This window comes from Montipora foliosa, chromosome 13 (assembly GCF_036669935.1).
Source record: "Montipora foliosa isolate CH-2021 chromosome 13, ASM3666993v2, whole genome shotgun sequence".
Lineage (NCBI taxonomy): Eukaryota > Metazoa > Cnidaria > Anthozoa > Scleractinia > Acroporidae > Montipora > Montipora foliosa.
The window spans coordinates 38855978-38882572 of record NC_090881.1 but is presented as its reverse complement, the minus strand read 5'-3'; the positions used below and the strand labels follow the sequence as shown (position 1 = coordinate 38882572).

The following is a 26595-nucleotide window of genomic DNA, read 5'->3' as shown; positions in this document are numbered from 1 at the left end:
ATGGTTTAATACTTCTCTAGTTTTTCAAACCAAGAAATTCGCTCTGACGAAGCACTAACGCCCTAAATGTCAGCTCTTTTATCTTTTCACGGTAGCAACCGAACCTTTATCAACTCATTTAATGAACCAAATTTACGTGTTTTGCTCTTCCACTGAAGTAGCATCACGACTACGAGTGCGAGGTTTCCGTAATGAGTATGCATATAAGGTTTGGAGGCTGACATTTTTCGAAGTGCGCATGCTCAGTACGGAAACTGCGTACTCGTAGTCGTCCACTTCCTTCAATCTAAAGGTCCCTATTAAGGACGGTGCCTACTATTGTTACTGCGCATACGTTCTGCGCATCTCGAGATACTCGGATTTCCTATCGGCGGTGCTTATTAATACAGGGATATTTTTGCGCGGTTCAAAACTATGTGGAGAAAGCAGAACTTAGCAAGTGCTGTTGGTATCCAAAAAGAAAATTGGGGGTAACCACGCATTTTTCAGAGGTAATTAAGCTTCAATTTGGAAAAGAACGCCATACATGGCTTTGTATTTTAAAGCTTTTTACAAATATTGTTGATTCATTATCTTCGAAAAATGCTTCGTTACCCCCCATTTTCTTTTCGGATTTCAATAACACTTGTTAAGATCTGCTTTTCCCGCATATTCAGTAAACCGCGCAAAAATACCTTTGAATTAGTAGGCACCGTCCTTAAGGTTTGGCAAGAGACCGTTACTAGGTATCTCGGAATGTTCTAGGAAATGTTTGTTTTTCTCTGTGTTTATTTGAAATTTTCGGAAAGCTGTTATGTTTCGAGCCTGTGCCCTCCTTTGATAAGTTTTCAATTATAATTTGCAGCTGTTCAAGTGCGCCTGATTAACGGATCAAGTAACCGGGAAGGTCGCATCGAAGTGCTCTACAATGGTGAATGGGGAACAGTGTGTGATGATGACTTTGACATTCTCGATGCAAATGTCATTTGTCGAATGTTAGGTTTTCCTGGTGCAGTGTCTGCCGAGATAAATGGAAGATTTGGACCTGGAAACTCAACCCAGAGAATACTCCTGGATGATTTGTGGTGCAGTGGGAATGAGGTTTCTGTTGCATCTTGTTCCTTCAGGGGATGGGGATCTCATGATTGTACCCACTCAGAAGACGCTGGAGTAGTTTGCAAAGAGATACCTCCAGGTAAATTACAGGGATCTCTCTTTCGTCGATAGTCCTTGAGAATCCTTGCAAGGGTCTAGAGGACACGAACGTCTTTAGATAGCCTGTGGGAATGCTCTCCGGGGGAAGTCGTCAGTACGACTCCGTGACAAAGGACGCAACATTGTTGGCCAACAACTCCCAACATACCCCGTTGCACCTTGTTGCGTGTTGTTGCTAGTTGGTGCGTAAAGTTTGAAACTGGTCAAACTTTGAGCCAACAACTCCCGACATTTCTTTTGCTATGTGATCGCCGAAGCAAAGCTCAACAAAGTTGGTCCGTCTGCACAGCTCTTTCAACGTTCTTGGGGCCACGCATGGGCATTGGATATGATCTCCATGAAAACAAGATGGCAGCCGAATTTTGTAAATTCACAAAGTCTTGTGGATCGTAAACCTTCCCATAATACACTGCACATCCTAACATTGTTGGGAGTTGTGGCATCCCTCTGTGCACCACTGCCAACACCATCCAGCATCTGTCGAACCAACAACTAACAATGTTTTCGAGTTGTTGCGTCCGTTTGCACGGAGCCTAAGAAGCGAAGAGTCAACTCGTCGTAGCCAGGTGATCTGGTGACGTAATTCCGAGGACTGGGGAGAAAAACGCCGTATCCCACAACCGCGCGCGGCCTCATTTTCGAATTCAACATGGCAGAGGTGAGGTTAGAGCTCGTCGGGTCTACTTGAAGGTTCATTCATTAACAGGAAATGTCGTAGACACGGAATGATCTGTTCAGTTTTGACGATGGAAATACCTCAGGGGGTTTGGAAACAACACCTAAGGCCGTGCGCGGTTGTGGAATATGGCGTTAACATTTTTCTCCCAGTCCTCCAAATTACGTCACCAGATCACCTAGAGGCTAGTCTTTTATTGTCTTTTTAACCTTGACAAACCTCTGTAGATAGAAACACAGGAAACAATGACTTATGGTCGTTATAATCAAAATACCCAGCACTTTCATATCCCTTTCTTGAATATATTTTTGTGGCACCTAGATTTCTTAAGAAATGGCATGCAAACTCACAAGTTATTGTTTTCGCTTAATTTTCACAGTTATATACATTGAGCTTGTGGGTGACCCGAATTACGCCAATCAAGGCCTCGTTTCCCTCTTCTATAATGGACAGTGGGGAACGGTATGCGATGATGCATGGGATATTAATGATGCTCATGTCGTCTGCCGCATGTTGGGCTACCCAAGTGCCATTGGCTTTACCACAGATTCCTATTTTGGCGCCACTCAATCGGGACCGATATGGTTGGATGAAGTGAATTGTACAGGAACAGAGGAAACGCTTGCAGGCTGTCCTCATGACGGCTGGGGAATACACAACTGCGACCATACTGAAGATGCAGGGGTCGTCTGTCAGTACGACTTTACTGTGAGTGCAAAAGGTGAGAACAAATCCATTCACTGGATGAACAGCTTCTTTATAGTAGCCAGCTGGAATCGTTAGTTTTTCATGGCACCGTTTCAGATCCAAATTCAATCCTTTTGTATGGAAAGCCATAACTTTCTTATGTAATCTTTCTTCTTTTTGGTCTTAAGGGTGGAAAGGCATAACTTACTGATGTAATCTTTATTCTTTTGGTCTTAAAGTTTTGTCTTGATGTTTTGGAGTTTTATCCCAGTGTACTGTGGCAACATTATTATGTATTGTTTTGTCATTATGTGACGAGGTTTGATGGTTACCTGTTGTGTTTCCATTATGATGTGTTGAGGTCTTCTTTTGACGTACGTGTTACTTTTTATGTGATGAGGTTCTTTTATGACGTGTCGACTTACTCCCTTTATGTGGTTATCACGTGACGTTACTTGATATCGCAATTGTTGAGTGTGGTGACTTCTTTTTGTTATGCCAAATTGATTCAACACATCATGATGAAAACACAACACGTAACCATTAAATCTCGTTATGGTGTTCCATACTCTTGATTTCCTTGAGTGATCGGTACGTCAATCTTCCTCACAGTTTCTATGAAATGTCTGCCACATAGGTATTGGGAGTGAAGAATATTAGAGCTTAAGAGGTGTGATGTTGATATAACACCACATTCTCGTGACTACATAGCAAAGAAATCCATGGTACTTTAGGAGAATGAACGTTTCGATCGTGGGAATGATGACCACGTTTCATTTCACGCAGTGTATTTTACCCTATTATTGACTTCAGGTAGCCGTAAGGATGGAGACAGAAGTTTTAATGTTTAAAACGCAATCTGTACTGAAATTTTTATTTAATGTCTCTTTTAGCTACAATTATCATTGATATCTTAACTTCCAGCGCCAGATACAAATGCGTTGTCAATAACACGGAATATAATTATTTTTTTGCCCGAAAACAACAAAACCCTAAGAAAAAGGTTTGCAAGTGGTTATTATGAGTGTTAATGGCATAGGTAAAGTATACTCCAATCTCTAAAACTGTGTTTTTAGATGCAAGCTGCAACTTTGACATTTGGTATTGCGGCTGGGATAACGACCTCACTGCGGACTTTACGTGGACTCGTCAACTTGGCTCCACACCATCGATAGGAACAGGGCCTTCAGAGGACCATACCGGCTTTGGTAAGCTTGGTGGATATATCTTCATTGTCTCTTTTATTTTTTATTAGTATCATTCATATTAATATCAATAATATTAATATTAATATCCTATAGGTGGCTTTCACGTTACGTCATCGCCGCCATGTTGGTGGTTGAAAACAAAAGGTCTCTCATTATCTCCTTTTGTTTGTCCAGCAGCAATTGTACATTACATCACTGTTTTCTGTGTCTCTAGGGATTGGTTGCAAACTATCTATTATTACTAGGAGTAATCGCAGATTAACAGAGTGCGTTCGACATGCTTTTTTTGTCACTGAGGAAGTGCAAAAGTGTTAACGTATTCTCTTGTGATCCATGGATAGGACTTCTGTAACCTTCATTTACATATCTTGCTCGATAATTCTACAACAAAAGAACATAAATGCTATGAATGATTGTTCGTGGGAGAACAGAGGAATATTTAACATATAACAATATGCTACTGTACACTCACCTAAGGAAACAGGAAACAGAAAGTTAAGCAATGAAGAAGTCAAAGGCATAGTGCCTCCCAACTGAACACGTTTCATAGAAATCGGTTATCAAATCCTTGCATGGACTGTGTGAGCGACTAACACGAATGCGTATTCCAATGAATTGACCGAGTGTGTTGCTTCTATTCGCTTGGGCAAATCTTGTGTCTTTCAATTATAAACATCGAGCCACAATGATAACTTGTTCTGAACAGAAATTACAAGCAGTAATGAAATAGTGCTTTGGCCACTGAGCGACACAACTCGGGTAATTCAATTTGAGGCGCGAAGCTACATAACTCGGTACGTTTATTTTGTGACCACAAGCTTTATTCATTTGGTTCGATGTAACGTCAGTAAATTTACTGCTGGATTAGCATTTCCTTTGATTTAGCCTGACGGCATGACGATAATGTCTTCATCGAAAACGAAACGGTCGAGTGCAAAACTCCTGCATTGCTGTTTGGAATATTCCTACCAGGATTCACATACACTTCCCCAAGACTCTGACGAAGCATATTAAAAACGCGGCAGCTCAGCTCGAAAGCAGAATAATAGGTGATTTTACTTACCAGGAAATGACTTTCAAAAACCAACCCAAAACGTGCCTCAGAAACTGCCACGAACGCAATTATTATTGTAATTGTTGTTTTATTACGTTTGAATCAAACTTCGTTAGATTCATCTATGACATTTCATTGAACTAAACGTTTGTCAATAGTAAGCAGACTGCTCTTTTTGAAATGGTCTCAATAACGTATTCCATAACCGGCTGGCGATGTTTCTGATGGTTGAATACACGATGGTAACAGGCCCTAAAGACGTCAATAGACCGCTAGGGTGCAGGGATGGCGTAATGGTGAGAGCACTCGCCTCCCACCAATGTGGCCCAGGGTCATTTCCTAGACTCGGCGTCATATGTGGGTTGAGTTTGTTGGTTCTCTACTCTGCACCGAGAGGTTTTTCTCCGGGTACTCCGGTTTTCCCTTCTCCTCAAAAACCAACAGTTGATTTGATTTGTGTTAATTTGAGTTTACATTGTTACGAGGAGAAGGCCACAGTAATTAACTTTGTGTTAGCTACCTGATGCCACCCTCTTTAAAACATTGTTTCATTTCAGTAATCGACTCTTTTGCTGAAATCCCTGCTTTTTTCCTATAAACATTCTTAGTCTAATCCACCACTGAGAACTATCTTCTGCATTGCAGGATATTACTTTTATATAGAGTCGTCTGGAAGAATTAGGGGTACCGTTGCTCGACTCCAGTCTCCCAAGATACAAAGCAATGGAAATGCTACATGTATGGTGTTTTATTATCATATGTACGGACAATCCATTGAAACCCTCAGAGTCAAAGTTGGGGATCAAGTTTTGTGGGAGATTTCGGGAAGTCAAGGGAACAATTGGTACAAGGCGACCCTTCCGCTTAACTATGATGGAATATATGTGGTAAGGAATTACAACGAGAAAGTCTTATCTTATGCGTTCTCTAATTTTGCCACAGCTCTTATTCCTTCAAGAAGCAGCTTTATCTGTTCAAGTTTTTTTCCACCAGTATTCCACCCCAACACAGACGGATATTTCGTAGCATACGAAAATTCCTTGTTTTCCGTCGTTGTGTCTTTAATACCGGAGCCCGCCATTGTTTAATGCTTATCTTTCATATAGCTGTATTTCCGTACCTTTTAGTTATAGATATTTTGTCATTTATCATAATATTAAACAACCAAGGAGTTTGTTGACAAGGAAAACTGCAACAATTCTAGATGGAAGACCTTATAGACGTGACATGAACTCGAAGTTACTGGAGAACCCGAATGGATTTATTAGGGCTCTGCAAACCAACTATCAGCTAGTTAACTGCGCATTTCATAGTGAGCAACATTATAATATCTCTTGTTTGGTATTCACGATTCAATATTCTGTAGTAGCTTGTCGCAGAAAACGAACAAAATCTTCTTAGCCAATCAGAATCAGGGAAGTGGATGCATTTTAAGCCTGCGCTCTTGTCATTTGGTCTGTTCAGTGATGGTATTGAAGAGAGCAGTTAATTTTGTGGTCGTGTATATGGATTATAATGATTGAAGATTAGGATTTGAGTTTCACGAGGGAAGACTCGTCAAAAATGTGAACTTGAATTCAAACATGCGAAATTCGTTATTTTTTTCACATGTTCTTGTTCCATTGTTTGCTTGTTTTTCACAGGTAAAATTCGAAGGCGTGGTTGGAAATGATGCTTTCAGTGACATCGCTATCGACGACGTTGAATTTGTAGAGAACACAGTATGCGAAAAAACAGCTGAAACTTTAGGTAGAGTAGTTTTTTTCTACACCTTCACATCAATCGTTATGAACGAGTCAAAAACTCAAAATCCTTGCCGAGCATGTTATGTCATTGTTGTCGTGTTTTCGCCCAAGAAAGAGATTACTTGTTTGCTTATTAGGGAGTTTAAGCACATCAACGTTTTTGAGGTACGGACGAAAACCGGAAGTGAACATTTTGCATGCCAGGGTAGTAAGCTATACCACATTCTAAAACTAATGATCTCTAATTTTGAAGAGATACTTAACAATATAAAAATGGTATTGTCAAGACAAGGTAAAAAGGAAAACAGCTTACTTCCGATTGTTCTCCGGGGCTCAAAACCGTCGCATTCTTAAAGTGCCTATCACCTCAACAAACTTTTCCAATTTATTTATTCTCCGAAATTCTCCCAAATACGTTGTGTTGTTTCACTTTTTTATTGATTTGAAGGGGAATGGGTTCGATTGACGTCACACACTGCTTTGCATGTTGATAGTTCTTTGAAAACGGCGATGCAAATCAATTTGCGACTTCAACCCGGTATCGAACCACACTGCTTATCTTATTGGTGTAGGAAGAACTAAATTGCTGTGGTCACTTTGAGCCTTTAGAAGCTTTAGGAATCTTCAGGCTTAGCTGCTCAATGTACGAATTTTTCTTATGAAATAATTTGGTAGAAAGGTCCTTACCGTTGTCCGTCGTCTCTTGTTCCTTCAGTTAAACCAGAGATAGTTTGGATTTCCCCAAGCCGGAAGGCCAAGCTTGGTGAAAGCGTTATCTTAGGATGCACAGCAACTGGTCTGCCTATCCCACACGTTGTATGGCAGAAAGATGGCCGAGTTTTACTGCAAGGACAAGGATATGCCAACATCACCATATCAAGCATCTCTCCAGCTGATGGCGGAACTTATCAGTGTTCAGCTGTAAATGTTGTGTCAGACCACACACTGGCAATAGTGCTGCAGGTTGAAGGTAAGAAAGCACATCTGTCTTCAAGGTTTAATCTTCAAAACCAGATGATTGAAATTGTTGAAGGTCCGTACTGGGCGGTTAGTCATAGGATCGTCGATGAAGACTGGGCTTTATGAGCAACGTCATGTCATCTAGAAAATAGTGAGCTTTAGCAACGACGACGGGAACGGCACGAGAAAGTCATGTGAAAACATAAATTCACGTTACTGCGGTCACTTCGCGACTCTTCCAAGCTTTTTAGCATGACAAAGGTGTGGCAGTCCCTTAGGAATGAAACCGTTACGAGCGGCGCTTAATTTAGAGGAGAAAAATGAAAATTTATCTCCAAGTGCTGACGTTCTCCATAACACCTCAAACTTGGTTATTTCACGTTGTTGCTTTGCTGACGACGGCAAAAAAATGGACAAAAATGAAAAAAGCACGTGCAGGGCGCGCAAAGCTATTGTTTTTGCCCACTGAATATGCAAATTTGTAACGTTCTCGTTGCCGTCGCCGTTGTCGTTGCTAAAGCTCCCTAATAATACGACGACGACGACGACGGCTACGAGAACGTTGTCTAAAAATATTATTTCCCGTTACTGTAATAATTTTGCGATTACTCTAAGTCTCTCGGCTTGGAAAGTGTGAGTACACATTCCAAGAATAAAATTGGTGAGAACGGTATGGACATTTAGAGAGAAAATTGAAAATTCATCGTCAGGTGCTATCGTCCTCCATATGACCTCAAATTTGATCATTTCACGTCGTCGTTTAGACGAGAACGGCAAAGAAATGTAAAACGCACGGCGTGGCGTTCTCGTAGCCGTCGGCGTCGTCCTTACTTCCACGGTGAACGATAACGTGTTCTTGAGGTATTTAGATGGCGTTAGAGGAATGAAGAAAGTTTCCTATGCTTAAGTAGCAATAGCTTTACTAGGTGGTCTCCGAGGTGGAGGGTTGTTAAATTTTTCCAGATGATAATTCCTTAAGAAAGCTTCCTTTTGAGTTTCCCTCTCTGCAACTTCCAGATGAAATTTCAAATATTAGTATGCTCTCTGTTCGTTGTTTGCAACGTTGCACTCGTAATCTGTGTCGATAGAGAGAGATTCTTAAATTGTGATCCATTTGGAATGGATTTTTTGGTGGGTGTAAACCGAATAAACTTTAAGTGCTATTTTTTTTTTTTTTTTTTTTTTTTGTATTTAGGAAGTCCTACAGACACTGTCATCACAACAAACTTGTCGTACAACGCGGTTGCACTCGGCGAGAATGTCGCGCTGTACTGCTTGTCTAGTGGATTTCCTCTGCCATTTTGTCATTTCTACCGCGAGGGACATTTCATAAATGCCAATCAGAGCATCTATGTAATTGAGAACTTCACGGCGGCAGACAAAGGAGAATACTACTGCAACTGTTCCAATATTGCGGGTGTGGACAAAGCCAGCATCATACTGGCGTTATATGGTGAGTGATATATGGGAAAAGGTAAAACAATAAGTCCTCCTCGAAACCAGACGAATTAATTAATCTTAAATTTTGGAGGAAACTGCCCCTGTGGCTTTTAATTGTAGCTGAAAGTTATGCTTTCGCATTGACCTGATTATAGATCAGAAGTAACCCAGAAAACGTTATATTGTGAAACAAAATTTACAAAGAATCGGTAATGATTTTTAGCCACCAAAACTGCTCAAAAAATAACTCATCGCTTTAGGGAAAAAGTTCTTTTTTAAGTGAAGCATGAAAAATGCCTTTGATGTGGTAATGTCTTGGTGCAGGGATGGCCCAGTGGTGAGAGCACTCACCCCCACCAATGTGGCCTGCGTTCGATCCCCAGACAGGGCGTGATATGTTTTATCCGGGTACTCCGGTTTTCAAAAACCAACATTTGATTTGATCTGCGTTAATGTGTTGATTTCAGTTTACAGTATTCCCAATTAGTGCTCCAGCGCTAGAAGACGAGACACTTAAATAAAGTTCCTTTGCTTTACTTCCTTTAGTTTTTCCGATTAATTGTCGAGCAATGAAATCGATCTAGCGATAGCTGTACTTTTCCCCCATATCCCAATGGTGCTACTTGTTTACTAAGTTTAAAGCGACTTGAGTATCTATTTTTGCAGCAATATGCTTTCAACATACGAAATTTAGATGAAGATAAGTGCTTTATTTGGAAACCATTTGGAAACTTGGGTGCAGGGATGGCGCAGTGGTGAGAGCACTCGCCTCCCACCATTGTGGCCCGGGTTCGATTCCCAGATCCGGCGTCATATGTGGGTTGAGTTTGTTGGTGCTCCAATTAGTGCTTAAGCGCTATAACGACTAGACACTTAAATAAAGTTCCTTTCCTTTTACCAACCCGTGTGTCCAAGCTATAGCTTCACCTATGTTTAGCACGGGACCTTTTCAGTTCAGGGCATCGAGGTTACATTGTGTATCTACTTGTTTCATGATCGGGACCGGGTGTGCTTAGAGTCAGTACGTTTTGAATGTTTCCTAATGTTGTTCCTTTGATATTTCTAGAGCCACCGAGTATCTCTACCATTTTTCCTCCTCATCAGCTCGTAAACGAAACCGGAGCTTTCGAAATTTTCTGCAATGCTACTGGAAACCCTCCACCAACAATAGCATGGTCTAAGTTTGGAGGCAGCAGCAAAGTTTATCCCTCGGGAAATATTCTCCGTAGAGAAAACGTCGCCAAATCGGACGTTGGAAATTACAAGTGCACAGCAGTGAGCGTGCGTGGAGAGAACGTAACCGCCGAAGCGTCAGTGGAGCTGGACTTCTGTAAGTCAATGCGGAGTAGGGAGTTTAAGAAAGGAAAACAACGAAGGCTACGAGAACGCCACAAAAAATTTGGCTTAATTAGCGAAAACAAAGCCTTTGTACGCCACTTTCGTGCGTTTTACATTTTGTCACAATTCTTAGCTTTTCTCGCCTTGACTAAATTGGAGGTCATGCAGAGGATGCGAGTACCTGATGATAACGTTCTTGTAGCCGCGTCGTCTTTGTCCTTGCTTAAATTCTGTAATGTCTCATCAGTCAATGCCTTGGACGGAAACTGCCAAAGCCCTTCCTTGCTATTCAAATGCTTTATAAGCTGTTTTCTTTTGGCGATGAAAAGCAGAACTTAATTCGTTTCATTTAAACTAACGCCGTGGAACAATTTTCACATATGAAAATATCCCACCAATGCTGAAATTGACCCAGTCAGATCACTACGATCCACAATGCTAATTTCCATAACCAACAGAAACGGTCGAGAAACCTGTCGGTTTAAGGTGGGCCTTTAAATCCGAGAATTTTTGTCATCGTATCGTACGTTAAGATCAGTCCTTGTTTTTAGACCAACCTGTAATCAGCGGATATTTTTGTTTTTAGCCTCGCCAACCATAGTCCACAGCCCACAGAATGTTACTGTCACAGAAATTGAGAGGAAGAACGTGACAATGTTCTGCAATGCAACAGGCAGACCAACAGCACAGCTCACCTGGATACGAGTCAAAGATGGTGTAATAGTAGCTTATGGGAACCTCTTAACAATAAGAGCTGCTGACCGATCATATCGTGGGGAATACAGATGTGAAGCTAACAACGGAGTGGGACAGCCGGCGTCTAAATCAGCTTACCTTGATGTGCTGTGTAAGTTCGTCATTGCTCTGCTCGTTTGTTTGTTTGTTTGTTTGTTTACATTGAAAGAACGTTCAACTAAGCAACGAACTGTAAGGACCTGCGAAAAAATGATCGGAAACATCGTTTTGTTTTGTTTTTGGCATTCTAGTTAAATAGTCTCGTTTTGTTTTGGTACCACATAAGGACAGCTCAATTAATCAATAGATCAATTAACAAGTGAAGTTCTTTTGTTTATACACCGTAGTGTTCTAAAGCCTGGTTTTCACTAGCGACGCAAGCACTTGCGCAAGCATAACAACTTTTGTTTCACCGTGAAAACGTCCTCTTCGCAACCATACACACATGGGCAAGTACAAAGATCAAAATATTTCCTTATGGTTACTTGCCTTCGCCTTACAGTATGCCTTGTGAAAACGAAGCATTGCACAAGCACACGGAAATTTACTACGTTTGGCTGTGTTTTGCCAATGAAAGGACACTCCTTGCAGATTCCCCACGTCTGAGCATGTGAACAAAATGGCTGGGGCCTTCGTTGATTTAACGCTTATGTCGACGTTCGTTTTCACTTAGCATAAGCTACTTATCCTTGTGCTTGTGTCGCTAGAGAGAACAACTCTTAAAGCAAGCCTTCTGTCGGCCGCGTATGCATATGTATGCGTATGCGTATGTATGCGTATGCATAGCGAGTTGTATAGATTAATGCGGAAACACTGACCCAGCCAGGGAATAGCCGAGATCGGGATTTGGGTCATGGGTCATGCTGCCCTCCTATCAATAATGTATTAATCCAGATAAATTCTAGTTAGACCATCGGTGTGCAATGGAATGTTCAATGATGAAAAGTTTTCAAAATGCTTTCATAGTTAACAAAAAAATGCTTTGAAATAAAATTTATGCAATGCTTGGAAAGTTTAATCTCCAAGTTTGTTTGCATTGTGGCTTTTTGGCTACATTTAACAGTATTTTCCAAATTTGAATGTTCGTGGTATTATGACAACAACAAAGGCGAAAACCCAATTAATTTTTCAAGTTTAGTGAATAATACACCATCGTTCGTTAAGAGCCCATGTTTACCCGAAAGCATTCTGCGCCGCGTTGAATTTCGCACAGAATCACCCGACGAGTACTCAAGCAAAACGCTGGAACTATTTCACAAGCGGGCAATGTCTTTTGGGTCAACATGGGTCCTTAAGTTTCATAGACCCTTTGCATAACTGGCAATGTTCATCCTAAGCCTCACATTCATGTGTAGAATCCTTTGTCTGGAAACATAAGTACGAGGCTAAGAATGTACAAAGTACTGTTTAGGCGCCATTTATGCAAAGGTCTATTCTTGGGTGCGCAGCGTTTCATTGAAAAGGCAGCATTTCATCAATTTTCACTTATTCTGCACGAACAATCCCATTTAAAGTGGTCATGATTCTTGTCATTTATTATTATGACCTTTAACATGTTCTCTTTCGTTCGTAGATGCTCCATCCTCGACAAGACTATCGACCGATAGACCAAACAATCTTGTTAGAGGCAATGGTCGAATTGCCCTGACGTGCACCACAGACGCCAACCCACCTGTCAGCCAATACCGGTTTTATCGAAACGGTGTGCTGATTAGAACCAGTTTTAAAGGAAAGCACGTGATTCAGAAAGCTAGTTATTCTGATGCTGGAACGTACCTTTGCTTGCCAGTCAACAGTCTGGGAAATGGGACAAGCAGCTCCGTGGTTGTCACTGTTTTTGGTAAGTACTTAACAGTTACATTATAAAGAACGTTTGGTTGGATAAATGGTGTTATTTCCTCGAGACTTCGATGTCGCATTGATGGAGCATCCTAGCCACACTGTTGGACAAACTTGGCTCAGAAAATGAGGCAGCAATCGGATGTCAAATTATGTATTACCTGCCTCTTGCGTTCACTTAACCAACAAAAGTTTCTCAAAGACACCCTCTAGCCACATCCCTCCCCTTTCCGTTCAATCAGTCGGTATACAAATTGGGGGATTCCCGGAACAGTTTTTCTTTCGGAGGGGTCACACATCTGTTGCATTTAAATTGGACGCCTATCCAAAGGTCCACTTAGACAAGTCACTTGGGATGTGCTTTGTGTTCGTTCCCATTTGCTCCTTGCAGTTACACGGGAATCAATCTGTCAAGGAAAGGGCAAGCTTTAACCACTTTTTTTCGTGATTATAACAAGGTGACGGTTGCTTGAATCATCTCAGGGTCTTGATAAAACATACCACTCACATCTGGAACTATCCTTGCTTAGTTCGTCTAGTGTTATAAATGGGAGTTTCGTTTTTGCAAGATTGGAAAGATCAATTCCGCTTGAGAACACAGGAAATTGTTTTTCCACGGTCAACAGCTGTTTCCATGACAAGATGTTTAATGTTACCACTGACTAGAAACTATTTGTTGAGAAGAATAACTTGGTTATGGAACAGATCTCGTTCGTATCTGTTGTCTTAGACTGACCTTGATCAAGCTATGGTTACTCTAGTTCTTGAGCATATGCATGGATATCTGGATGACTAATACTACTTGGTGCTTAATGAGAAGTCCATACTTTTTTTGCAGTATGCTTAAGTTTTTGCAATGTTTTATCTTCTAATAAACCTTTTTTATCCCCAGGTGCTTTTTCTATTATTTCTTTCCCTCAAAACGTAACCATAAACGAAACTGGAACCGCATCATTTTTCTGCAATGCAACATCCTTTTTTCCCTACGAGAGTCTCAAAACCCAAATCACTTGGAATAAACAAGAAGACAGTAGTTTAGTGTTTCCACCCGGTGAGCAGCTGGTTCTAAAAAATGTTGGTCACAGTGATGAGGGAACGTACATCTGTACGGCGGATAATGGATTGGGACTTCCTGACACGACTTCTGCTGTACTGGCCATTTTGCGTGAGTATCCTACCATTCCAGACATCATTCAAGGTTGTGGGACTGATGGCTAGCACTCCTCCCCTACCATGTGGGAACAATGGCAGTTTGTTTTGAGTGAGAATTGCCTTATACCCCCTATATATTTGCCAACCAACAAGCAACGGTGCACTTTATAACACTTCTGCCTGGAATTGTAGCTTCGAAACTCCGAATAAGTTTAAAACTCTTTTGTTAAAATTGTACGTGTTAGCAGGGACCATTCCCTTCAGCGAATGCCTCAGATTTGAGAGAGCTGCATCACTGATAAACGTTTACGACTCATAAAGTAATATAACATTATAATGAAGTAATATTTTCGGCTTATTCTCTAAGGCTTTATCAGTCTCACTGGTAGTGAGTGATTTACACTAGCAGTAACCTGACTGAAGATCGATCACGTGACAAAACGTTATACTTACGATGTCGTAATCTCTCTTCAGGACTATTCTTCGGTCTTTTCAATACTATGTAACCACACACTAAACAATTCTTAGACTTATTAAGGCTGAGCGGTTCAATTGAGTTATCAGTGTTCCAAAGGACCACACGTATCTACTTTTTCAGCTTAGCTGCTATAAGGTGCGATAAATGTATTTTTAAAACTGGGCCTATGGTGTAGACTAAATTAACTGAGAATTGTTGGTTTTATTTGGTCACGTGACTGGACAGACTTGCTATTTTATTGGTAAGAGTTCGTTGTTGACATCTTAACATTCAAAACTAATAGAGGATGAGACCTTTATTAGGCAGAGGTACGAGTGTTTTATACGTGGCCTATTATTTACGCTTGAGAGCCGTACTAACCTGCCTTAAAATCCTCTCATCCCTGCAGATAAACCATTAAATACCAGACTAGAAGCCTCCATCCCTGATAACATTGGAGTAATCAATGCATCCGTGATATTGAGATGCACTGCAGATGCCAATCCTCCGGTTACTATGTACAAAATTTACCACAATGGGAGCCTGATTTCCAATTCATCGTCTGGTGTATTGAACATAACACGTGCGCTTTCAGAACATGCTGGGCTGTACGTCTGTGTGCCTTACAACGCCTATGGCAGGGGAGAAAAAACGTCCTTAAACGTATCCTTTGTGGGTGAGTTCATACTTTTTTGTTTTTGTCTCCATAGGGCTAGAGAACGTAATAAGCAAGTCATGCACCAATTGTTGATCTCCAGTTACACAAATATCTTGTTTTTTGTCTTAAACTAGGCCTCCGTGATCGTGAACGTTTGATGACCCTCTTTGATCTGATCGACGTAGTTGAAACCATATTTTCTTGCTTCAATTCCCACCTAGGCAGTACCACTCTTACGGAGTAAACATTTGCTAATAGAGTTTTCGTAAAAGGCCAGAATTTTGAGTAATCTCAGGCTGAAATAATAAAACGGAGAAGCTGTGATTATTCTGCAATTTAAACCAGCGTGGTTGTGAATATGTCAATACGTAATTATCCATACAAGCTTGTTTTTAGCAACTACAAGAACAACTACAACATTTTATTTCGCTTCGACGTGGTTTACAACTTGACACACAGTTATGAACGAATTACTTATTAACTATAGTTACTGACTAGCTGTCATTAGTTTCTGTTAACTGCAGATCGAATTACTCAGTCTATTTTCAATAGAATATTCAAATGATCAGTTGTTACTACGTTTATTCGTTTAATCATTCATTAAGTAAACCTATTTTTACCCTATAACCCTATAAAGTAAAGCCTTTATAGTTGCATTAACGGCTAATCGTGGCGAAAAGTTAAACCGGTTTCTAGGTAGGCCACTGAGAATCACCACGGCCTTTTAGACAACAAATAAGCAAACTGAAGAAGGATCCTCCGAATCCTTGGAGGGATTTCTTCCTTGCTGAAAAATCGAGGTGACGTGAAATTTCCATCTAATCAACAAGGTATTCCTTACTGAAGGCATAAACTAGACGTTTATCCGATCATCCACCGAGTACCCGGGCCTAGTGTTGATTGTCACATGCAGTGATGCATGATGGTATAGTTGGTTCACGTGCGGACGGTGAGCGAAGCGGAGTAGGAACATTTTGTAACTTGTTTGTCCTAAGAAATAACGCGTTGAGTTTATATAGCCTATGGCTGAGTATCTCTCTCTACACCTAGGTTCTTCATTCACTAGACCGTATTCATAAATGGTGGCCAAGAAATTATTCTTTTGTCTTTATGCTAATCATCCTCACTAGCCTCGTTAGCACGAACAAAATCCAAAAGACTTTTTGCTGCAAAGTAAGACTAGTGAGGTTGATTAACACAAAGACAAGAGAATAATTTCTTTGCCGCCATTTATGAATACGGTCTCTTGCTTCCTCTTCTTCGTACCTAACTGTGAAATGACCCAACGCGGCCTATTGAAAAAGATCCTTAAAGGCTTCGTTGATTTGAATCTTTTTACGACCACTTTTGCTGCAGGACCCTGTGGTGTCAAGCGAATGTACGTTTCCTGGTCACCTCAGATAGTGGGAGGCGTGGCTGCTGTGCCGGGGGAGTGGCCGTGGCAGGTGCAAATTGGATACTTTGACGACACGGAAAGCTTCCCTCACATCTGTGGCGGCGCCATCTTGGATCACTTCTGGATTGTTACTGCAGCGCATTGTATTCAACAGCAACACAAGTTACTAGCGGCAACTAATTTAAATGTCACTGTTGGTAAGTTTTGTTTGCTTAGTTGTCGTTATCATCATCATCACCATCATCGTTATCATCACCATGACCTCATCACCATCATCACCATGACTTCATCAGCACAGGGACACCATGATTTATCAAGGAAGAACGTTTGCATAATTCTACCAACCATTCCCCACGTGCAATTGGTACTGACATATACTGTTCCGTCGGCTTCATGGGAGAATACCCTCTAGAGGGCAAAGAATTACCGACGTTAAATAAGGTGTATGTTTACCTTTACCATATGGACCACTTTCGACACAAACTCTTCAGAGAATTTTTGCACTTTCAACTTGGGAGTCTTATATTATACATTCGTTGTAAGTCAACTTGGGGACGGTCTATTTTTTCTTAAACACCAACTGAGAATTTTATTCAGTAGTGACTGAATAAAAAAATATCTTTTTCGTTTGTGTGGTCAACTCGAATCAATATGGTTGATCATTTAATGTAGTAAGGCCAAACGTCCATTACAGAAGTTTTGATCTCTCTCATTTTGCCTTGGCTCATCAGCTTACGATATTTTCTAAATTCTCTACTTACACATATCCCATAATACACCTCTTTAACCCCCCCCCCCCCCCTCCCTTTCCCCCCAAGAAAAAATGCATAGGCATTTTTTCGACTTCTCTTGGAACATCCTTATGTCCCAGGAGAAATTGCAGACAATGATTATGCAAAATTTTGGGGGCTTATTACGGGATTTGTGCAAGTAGAGAATCTAGATCAAGTGTCCCGCTAAATAATGGCCAGTTCGATTTGGTCTGGAGACCACAACACCTCTTATTGCTACGATAACTAAGAAGCAACCCCACGCTACCATGATGCAACGATTTTCTCCCAGCAAAAAATCTAGCAGTACAACTGTAGATGTTGTAAAAATAGATAATACCTTAAACTGATGGGCCGACATCCATTGCGGATCGAAACTTACAGACTTCTGGTTTGGTAATATATGAGATCATATCATTATAGCCGGGTAAAGATGAAGGATTGTTTTGTTCTGCTGATATCGCAAAGTCGAGTAAGACCGAGAAGGCAAGCAGAAAACAGAAACCCGAAATTTGTATCAAGCATTAATAGGTTTCACATTGAAAAAGTGCATAAGACGTTTGGTGAAACGTTCTGTTTTTGATTACCTGTTACTAGGGGAACACCATCGAGATCTCGTAGAAGGAAGAGAACAAAACATTCCAGTGGACAAGATTTTTATACATGAAAATTTTAACTTCTCCCTGCTACAAAACGACATCGCTCTCATTAGACTCAAAGAACCGATATTATTCAATGCGTATGTGTCGCCCATCTGCCTCACGAACACAGACTTTCCAACCAATACTAGCTGTTATGTCACTGGTTGGGGACAACCAGGATCTCTCGCATCGTCGGTGGACATCCTTCAGGAAACTAACATTCCCCTGATGGACCACGACGTGTGTAAAACGCATTTCCGTAACATTAATCCAGTAACAACGGACATGCGCTGCGCTGGGAGATTAGGACAAAGTCAAGGTTCATGTAAAGGAGACAGCGGAGGACCGCTGACCTGTGAGCGCGACGGGCGTTGGTTCTTACTCGGTATTACGAGCTGGAGTGAAAATGGCTGTATGGATCAGGGGGATCCAGGAGTGTTTGCGAATGTTCTTTATTTCAGGAATTGGATGGAGGAAATTATGAAAAACAATACTAGGACACAACGGTGACGAAAAACAGATTTTGCTAAAGAAATAGACTAGTTTGTCTCGGTCTGTGTGGAACAAATATTTTTCATGCTTCCAAGCTGTTTAAAGGAAGGCTGAAAAAGTTCGTTAGTTACAATTTCGATACTTACATGAAACCGCTTTTTCTAGTTTTTCTTTCAAAAAACACGAGTTCATTTATCTGCAATGCAGTTAAATGCACAAGTTGCTGAACTGAACTTGAAATGATTCCCGGCATTTTGACAGAGATTAGTTAATTAAGTGTGTTTCCTATATTATACTAACTGGAAGACATTATTCACAAACAATCTCAGTTTTCGTTATTCAAACACACCTGCCGGTGGAACAAAATACTCTGTTTGGCTTTTTTTAGCGCTATATTCTGTTTACAAGAATCATTTCAGCCTCCCTTGAGAAGAAACAATTTAAGATTTGAGACTTCAAGAAAACGTTGATTTTCTTGTAAAATTAATTAGTATTTCCATTCTCCTTAACGGAAGAAGTATTAAGAGGAGCATTTTGGTGTTTTCTATTCTCGTTTCTTATAAATATTGTACATTATTTAATTCCGAGTTAATTTAAAGGAACTTAAGTCATATTGTATTTAAGGAATTTAAGGTAAATTACTTTAAATTCTAACGTGAGTCTATCATTTACAGCAATATCATTGCTATCAAAAGAGATGCTTGGGTGTTTTCACTGTTAAATATTTTTATAAAAAAAATGTTTTGTATATTAACGCTAACAATAATGTTATAGCGAGGAAAAAATAAAATTGAATTTTGAGAAAAAAGCGCAAGGCTTTGAAAGCTCTTGGAAATCTCTATTTGTTCTGGTCTTAAATTTTCAAGCCCAAGAGTGAATTAGATAAGAGTGTTGATCTATCACTTTGCGGTTTTTCCCCAGAACAATCACAAATCGATTTATTTTTAGATACACTTTGCGCGAGAAACAAACAAAGGGCCGTCAATTGTAACCAATCAGAAGAAGCCATTTCACGCGTGACTGCTTCTGCCATGTTTTCTAAGGGACATGATTTTCGCGGGAACGGGTGTTCTAAAAATAGACTCATTTGTGACTGTGCTGGGGAGCCCACCCATGGCAGAAGAACACTCTTATCTAATTCACTCTTGTCAAGCCTCATTACATTACTTTTTGGAGGTAATAGGCCGAGTTCGGTATATCAATAGAGAGCTTTAGATTCTAGGACGAGAACGACTACGAGTACGAGATTTTCTCATAGAACAACAGTGAGCGCGTCATTTGGGGGGGAGGGGGGGTTGGGGAAACGTGATACCGTCGTCATTTTAGTACGAGGTTTTTCAAGAATGTCGTCGTGTCAAAACAAGTCAACAATGCGGTAGCAGTTTTGGCATATTTCGATCAGCACAAAGGCTACGTTTCCAGCAATAAGAATAACTGAGCAACCTACATAAGATTTATCGTCCGGGTTATGAATCTTCTAAGTATTTTCGCTGAAAACGGGCAGTCGAATCTCGTACTCATTCTCGTCCTCGTCCTAGAATCTAAAGGTCCGTAATATTCAGGCACGGCTACGAGGCTTTATGATCAAGTTTCACGGCTCAGTTTTGTTTTCATTGTCTCACAGGTCTCAAGGGAGATTTCTAAATAAAACAATAATTAAATTTAACTATAAAGCCTCGTAGCCATTTGTGAATATTGATATATCGAACGTGGCCTATTTGTTCTTCACCAAGTGGTGTAGTCATTGTTTAATCAATGTTTTAATTGTCGCTTAGGGCTTGTGTTCTGAGAAAATAAATCAGCTTTAATAGGCGTCCTGCGTATAAAATGGGCCTAATAGTCCATTTTCGAGTTGCAGTTTGTCTCGGTTTCGAACTGAGTCTTGGTGCTCAACTGTTGTAAGGGAAATAAGTTTGACTTGCATAAAAATACGCAACTCATTTCCGTTTGAATGGTTGTGCGCCAGGACTCGCTTTGAAACTGAGGCAAGCAGCAACTCGGAAATGGGCTATTCAACAATCCTGGGCAAAATTGCAGAGACGCTTTTCACCTTTCGGTCCATATCTAAAAATCATTTCTACATGAAATAAGTCTGATTATTACGCTCTGGCTTCCCTCAAATCACTTAGGGAGTTTGCGAGGACAAAGGCAACGAAAACGTCACTTCAAATCTTGTAACTTTGCGCTATCGTATACGTAAGTATCTTTGGCGATTATGCTACTTTGTTCAGGTTGTGATATATCCAACTATCCTGTAACTGGATGCATGGGTACGAACGATTTTAAGGTAAAATAAGACAATGAGTGTTTCGTAATTGTATGTTCACGTTGTCGTCCTATCCTGAAATTTGGCCGGGATTTCGCGTTTTTAGGGAGCTTAAAGGGACCTTAAGATCTACGACGGCGACTTCAACGAAAACGTCACCTCCAAATATCACTTTGTTTTGTCATAATTCTTTTGCTGTTATTCTATGTCGTTCACTTCTTACAATTTGGGCGAAGTATCCTAAAACTAAATTGGTACGAGCGGTTTCAGAGTGAAAACAGAGAATGAAAGATTCTCTTTTGCACGCTCACGTTGTCGTTAGAACCTCAAATTTGGTAATTTCACGTCGTCCTTATGCGGAGTACCGCAAGAATACGTGCTAACATCCGTTAGCACGATTCTTTATGCTCTTTTAACCAATGACATCATTTTTTTGCGCCGTTGTTGTTGCCGTCGCCGTCGTAAAATCTTAAGCTCCCTTAAGAAACCACGACTGCTACGGCGACGAAAACGTCACTTAAAAATATAACTTTTAGCTACCCTATGTGTTTCACGATGTTTCCATCATGTTTATCTTGTACAGTATGGACAAAGTATCCTTTAACCAGACAGGTATGTACGGATTTGAAGCAAAGAGAGAGAAAGAAAGATTCACTGTTGTTTGTTCACGTTGTCGTCAAAACCTGCAAACTGGCCATTTTAAGTTGTTGTGTTTGACGAGTTGGCGAGAGAAATGAACAAAAAATGCGTGCCGCAAATACAGCACGATTATTTTTTCCTGTTTGAACCAATAATATTACTGCCTTTTGGCGTTGTCGTTGCCGTAGCCGTCGTCGTTTCTTAAACTTCCTGTTGTCTTGTAGTGTACGGCAAAGAAATGCACTTAAATGCGTGTAGCGTGACTTTTTTGGCTTTTTTAACCGATATCATTCTTGCTTTTCTGGCGTTGTCGTTGCCGTTGCCGTAGCTGAAACCAGGAAAAATCCGAGTGGGTTTTGATTGTGGTGCAAAGGACCATGGAACCTCCATCAATTATTACAAGGCCCTGACTTGATGACGGATCCGTTAGTGAGAGTATTGATCAGATTTCGTCAAGAATTGGTTGCCATGGCAGCTGATATTGTGCGTCACGACTTGACAGAGCGTGCACATCAGTGGTTTGAGGAGGAGAGGGGTAGGGAAGGCCGAAGCGCCCTTACCCGACCATATACGGTCCGTCATGGATTGAGACAGAACGCAGAAATTTCTTCTTTACTTCCGGGCCAATCAATATCTATTCAGCGAAACGCCCTCTTCAGGAACACAATTTTAATCTTTTTATGCTCTATTATATCATGCACGGGTAAATGCAAAGTTCCTTTACATTTTTGGTAATAGTTAATAGAATTCAGTCTTTCCAGTGGGAAATCATTTCAGATATAGACAAAAGCGTTTACGCTCTGCCGACTGTGCTTCTGGATCGCCTTACTGCCTACTGTTCTCTTAATGTGTGACACGACTTGACAGAGCGTCCAGATCAGTGGTTTGAGCTAGGCCGGAACGCCCCTGCAAGACCTTATACAGTCCTCTTGGATTGTCACGGATGTTATTAAGAATTGAAATGCTCTCATTTAAAGTAAGGTGGTTGTAATAATATTGTACATGTGAATTGGCGTTGACAACTCAGACAACAAAATGCATCGTATAAGTTTCTCTCGTAAAGTAATTAATATTTCACTTATCGGGATGAAAGTCAGGAATATCATGACAAAATATTGAGAACATGTGCATTAACATAGTACATTCAATTTGAATAACTATAAAGGGGAGAAATATATTGGGATACTTTGTTTGAAAGCTTACCACGACTAAACGTCGTCGGACGTTTCGATGAAACGAGCCCCTGGCCTCTAAAATCCATACCTGTGTTAAGAGCCGTTTGGAGAGCTGTAGAAATTGTCTCCTGACTGACTTTGCTGTAGCGTAAAGGCCCAGTAATACGGGCAACATTTTTCGTGCAACTTGTCGCGCAACAATGTTGCGTTGCAAGTTGAGATCATCTCAACGTGCAACGCAACACTGTTGCGCGTATTACCACCTTCTCGCGCAACAAATTTTCATGTTGCAAAACGTACAAGCGACGTCTACTTTTTGCAATATAAAAATTTGTTGTGCAAGAAGGTGGTAATACGCACAACAAACCATCTCAACTTGAAACGCAACATTGTTGCACAACAAGTTGCACGAAAAATGTTGTCCGTATTACTGGGTCTTAATTAACCCTGGCATTACAGTGGTCTTCTACAACAGAAAATGTACGGAAACCGTACGTTTTTTGCTAAAGAGCCAGCAGGGTGATGTCAGTCAAGAGTTTAGTACAAAATTGGCCGTGCCATACTATCCCAAGCCCGCTGATCATGATCTAAACAACGATACTACTATGGGGGTGGAGGTCAGCTAGGCTACTAGCACATTTCCTCTTTTGCTATTGTTCAGGGCCCGGTTGTTCGAAAGCCGATTAACTTAATCCAGGATTAGCGTGAACATTTGTTTCATGTTTTCAACTTTTTGGTGAAAGTTTCTTTTGCTTATTTTTGTTTTTCAAGATTGACTTCTTCTAATCTAAAGTTTGTCGAATATCAGCGTTGAACAGCATGTGAGAGTAGAGAAATAAACTCCTTGGTTAATTTTTAATCTGGGATTAGCGTTAATCGGCTTTTGAACAACCGGGCCCAGGAATCTCACATAGTACCTTATTTCTCACTCCGACATTAACTTACATGCATTCCACGTAAAACAGAGAGAAGATTTCTACAAACAGGCAAGAGAATAAGTAAACAATTAAAGTTGAGCACAGCAGCTGAAGCTCTTGCCCACGGCAAACCACCCTGAAATGTAAAATGATTCTAGATTAAAACACCAACCGTTGCACACCACTTTTTGCGTGGACATAATCATCCTCCTTTTCTCAGTCAATATAAAAACCAAAATAGGGCAGATGAGGGTCTGATGACAGCTTGTTACATTTTCACTGTCAAGCAGCAAGTAAATAACATACCATGCACAAATAATTTTTTTCCACCAGTACCTTCAAAATAATGCGAAGATAATAATATTCTCTACTGTTGTCAAACTGCTTGTAAGCAAGACCAAATATGACACCATTGGCAGCCATCACAGTACCTACCATTGCAAAATATATATTTAAAACATATTAGTAATACTATCACAGACAAATTCGCAAAGGGAAAGCTCTCATTGACTCAAAATCACTATTTGATGCATGTACAAAGTTTACAAGTAAAATCAATTAACGTTGAAGAAGTAACAAATCGTTCATTGAGATTTTTGCATTGAAGAAGCGTCGGAAATTCCAGTAATAATGGAACAAAAACTCTTTGCTCAAATTCTGCAGCATTATACTGCTTATATTGAGTATTGGCACTATCTCGAGAAGGCAAGTATGGTTCGACGACTAATTAGGAATTTGATTATACCCGTAATTTTATAACAAGTTAAATGCTATTCCAGTAACTTACCCAGAGAGCCCACCTTCCAAATTCGTTTGCTCTTGTCGGTGCCATGAAACTAAAACCTTCACCTTTTCTACGCAGATTAAGTAATCTTTGTCGTCTGCAAAGTGTCTTTTTAGTTTTATTATTTTTGATCGAACAGATTTGCGAATTCGTGAAGATGATCGAAACTAGTTATTTTCAAATTCAATTTTAATTACAATTTAAAGTGTGCAGTTTCCGCCGCCCAGATTGGTCTAGACGGGGCCTTTTAGTGGGGCCTCTAGTGAAACGTGACGCATGTTCTAAACTTTTGCACAATAGCATAACTGCTCTACATCATAGTATGATTTTGGAGTGGCATCTATAGGGATGTTATAGAGTTATGCACCATATCATACAAGTTTATTATACAGTGGCAAGTATAATTTAGAGCGGATGTTCAAACGTATGCCCAATAGCATATCCGTTCTGCATCATGGCATACAAGGTTTTGAGAAGAGGACATTACACATGGCCGCAGAGAGCTCCGAAATTTGACTTCTAGATTTCAGTGAAAATATTTTTCACCCCGAGAAGAGAAATTTCAAATCTCTAAGCGCTAGTGGCAATGTAATGTTTTATTTGTTATATAACCACTAGTGAAATACCACAGCTATCTTTTTTTTCGCTAAAGATGCGATTTATTAGTAGCCGTAGAAACGGTGATCTTTCAAGTGTTGAGGTAGGCCTTTTATTATCTGATTATACAGGGCCGGCATGTATAATTTAAAACGGATGTTCTAAACTTTTGCACGATAATATAACCTTCGAACTGTTCTGTATCTGGTTCCGCATGATAATTTGATTAAGGAGTGGCATCTATATGGATGTTCTTAACTTATGCTTAATAACATAACCTTGAACTGTTCTGCACTATAGCATATAGGTTTATTATACAATGGCATGTGTGCTTAAAATGGGGATGTTCTTAACTTATGGGAAGTAGAATAACCTTAAAACTGTTCTGCATCATAGCATACGTTTATTATGGAGACATCTATACGGATGCTCGAAGCTCATGCCCAACGGCAAAACCTTAAAATTTGTTCTGCATAAAAGCCAGCCTCGTTCTGGTCGTCCTTGGTGATTTCGGATGTGACGTCACCTGTCAAGCTTGTCGGAAAATTCGCCTAGGACGCCTCGCGCTATCGCGCTCGGTTCCAAGCCTCCTCTTATAACTCGGATAGCGCGAACTGGCCTGGGTACGAGGCTGCATAAGAGCATGAGTTTTAGGATGGAGTGCCCAGTACCTTTAAAACTGATCTTTCAAACCTACCGTAAACTTCCGCTTATATTCCTTGGCTTACACATCTTCGTAAGGAGTTTTAGAATTTTATACGAGGGGGCTTATAACCGGAATTATAGTAAAAGCGCTTCGAAACAAGCAAATTAGTAGTGCTTATCAGTATACGCTGACTGTACGTTTTGCATTTTTTGGTTTTTAAATAACCTTTAAAACTTCATAATAAATAGCCGCATAAACATAACAACTTTCTTTCGATTTACCAGACATGTTTCGACAGTACATCCGTCACCTTCAGTGTTACATATTTTGAAATCGACGTTGAATTTAAATTGCGCGCGATGTTATAAATCAAATTCATTTCAATACAAGCTTGAATATATAGCTCTGTATGCAGATAGATGGGCCTTAATAACTGGGGATTGAGCTTATGAGCGGCAGTTAACGGCACGCCCAAAGGCATATCAGTAGCCTTGGAAAAGTTCTACGGTAAATATTTCTTCAAAGCAATTAAAAACCCATGACTTCATAAAGAAAAAACAAAAGAAACTAATGTTTAAGAAAATAATGAGTGTCTTTATATCTGATAACGACACGGCTAGACTTTACGTCCAATTTTTTAGACCAAAATAACCCCAAATCTAAAATATTGGTGCAAGAATGAGTTAATCTATAATTATTAGACATTTCTCGAGATTTTGAAGCCGTTCTTTTCTCTTAAGCCCGGTTGAAGTCGACGTCTTCCTTTTTACTCACAAAATTAAGGGATGAATTGGTCTTGCCAAGCTTAATTGGTGCGACCTGTTTTATAAAAAGGGTAAAAATGGTAGAATATGTTTACGATTTATGTAAGCCTTCAATGTTTACAACGACGTTGCCCTTGAACTAGGCTGAAGTTTTTTCGTCTTCTTGGGCAATTTATCGTTGGGTGACCGCAAACATGAAAGTGATCAACACCCACAGCGAACCCAACCCAAGCTAATTCCCCTCGGGGAGCCCAAGGTGAAGACGCCTAGGTGATTGCAACTACACGTAATCTCTATATTTGAGAAAGATGTATCTTTCAGTAAGTGGCACAGGTAGCTCAGAAGAAAAAAATCAAAGTACTCCT

At 40.3% G+C, this 26595-nt stretch overlaps 1 protein-coding gene across 1 annotated transcript in view; it reads left to right on the top strand.

Annotated features, from left to right (window-relative positions):
• The window catches only part of LOC137983186 (uncharacterized), a 29153-nt gene extending 9985 nt beyond the window's left edge, over positions 1-19168 (top strand). The window contains exons 7-20 of the mRNA XM_068830366.1: positions 845-1174; positions 2250-2591; positions 3634-3765; positions 5465-5706; positions 6463-6568; positions 7280-7534; positions 8720-8977; positions 10031-10294; positions 10889-11149; positions 12611-12877; positions 13769-14041; positions 14895-15161; positions 16500-16736; positions 17907-19168. Coding sequence (XP_068686467.1) covers positions 845-1174; positions 2250-2591; positions 3634-3765; positions 5465-5706; positions 6463-6568; positions 7280-7534; positions 8720-8977; positions 10031-10294; positions 10889-11149; positions 12611-12877; positions 13769-14041; positions 14895-15161; positions 16500-16736; positions 17907-18460 — 3788 coding nt within the window. The 3' untranslated portion in view covers positions 18461-19168. The remainder of the gene's footprint in view (positions 1-844; positions 1175-2249; positions 2592-3633; positions 3766-5464; positions 5707-6462; positions 6569-7279; positions 7535-8719; positions 8978-10030; positions 10295-10888; positions 11150-12610; positions 12878-13768; positions 14042-14894; positions 15162-16499; positions 16737-17906) is intronic.
• Positions 19169-26595: the final 7427 nt, after the last annotated feature.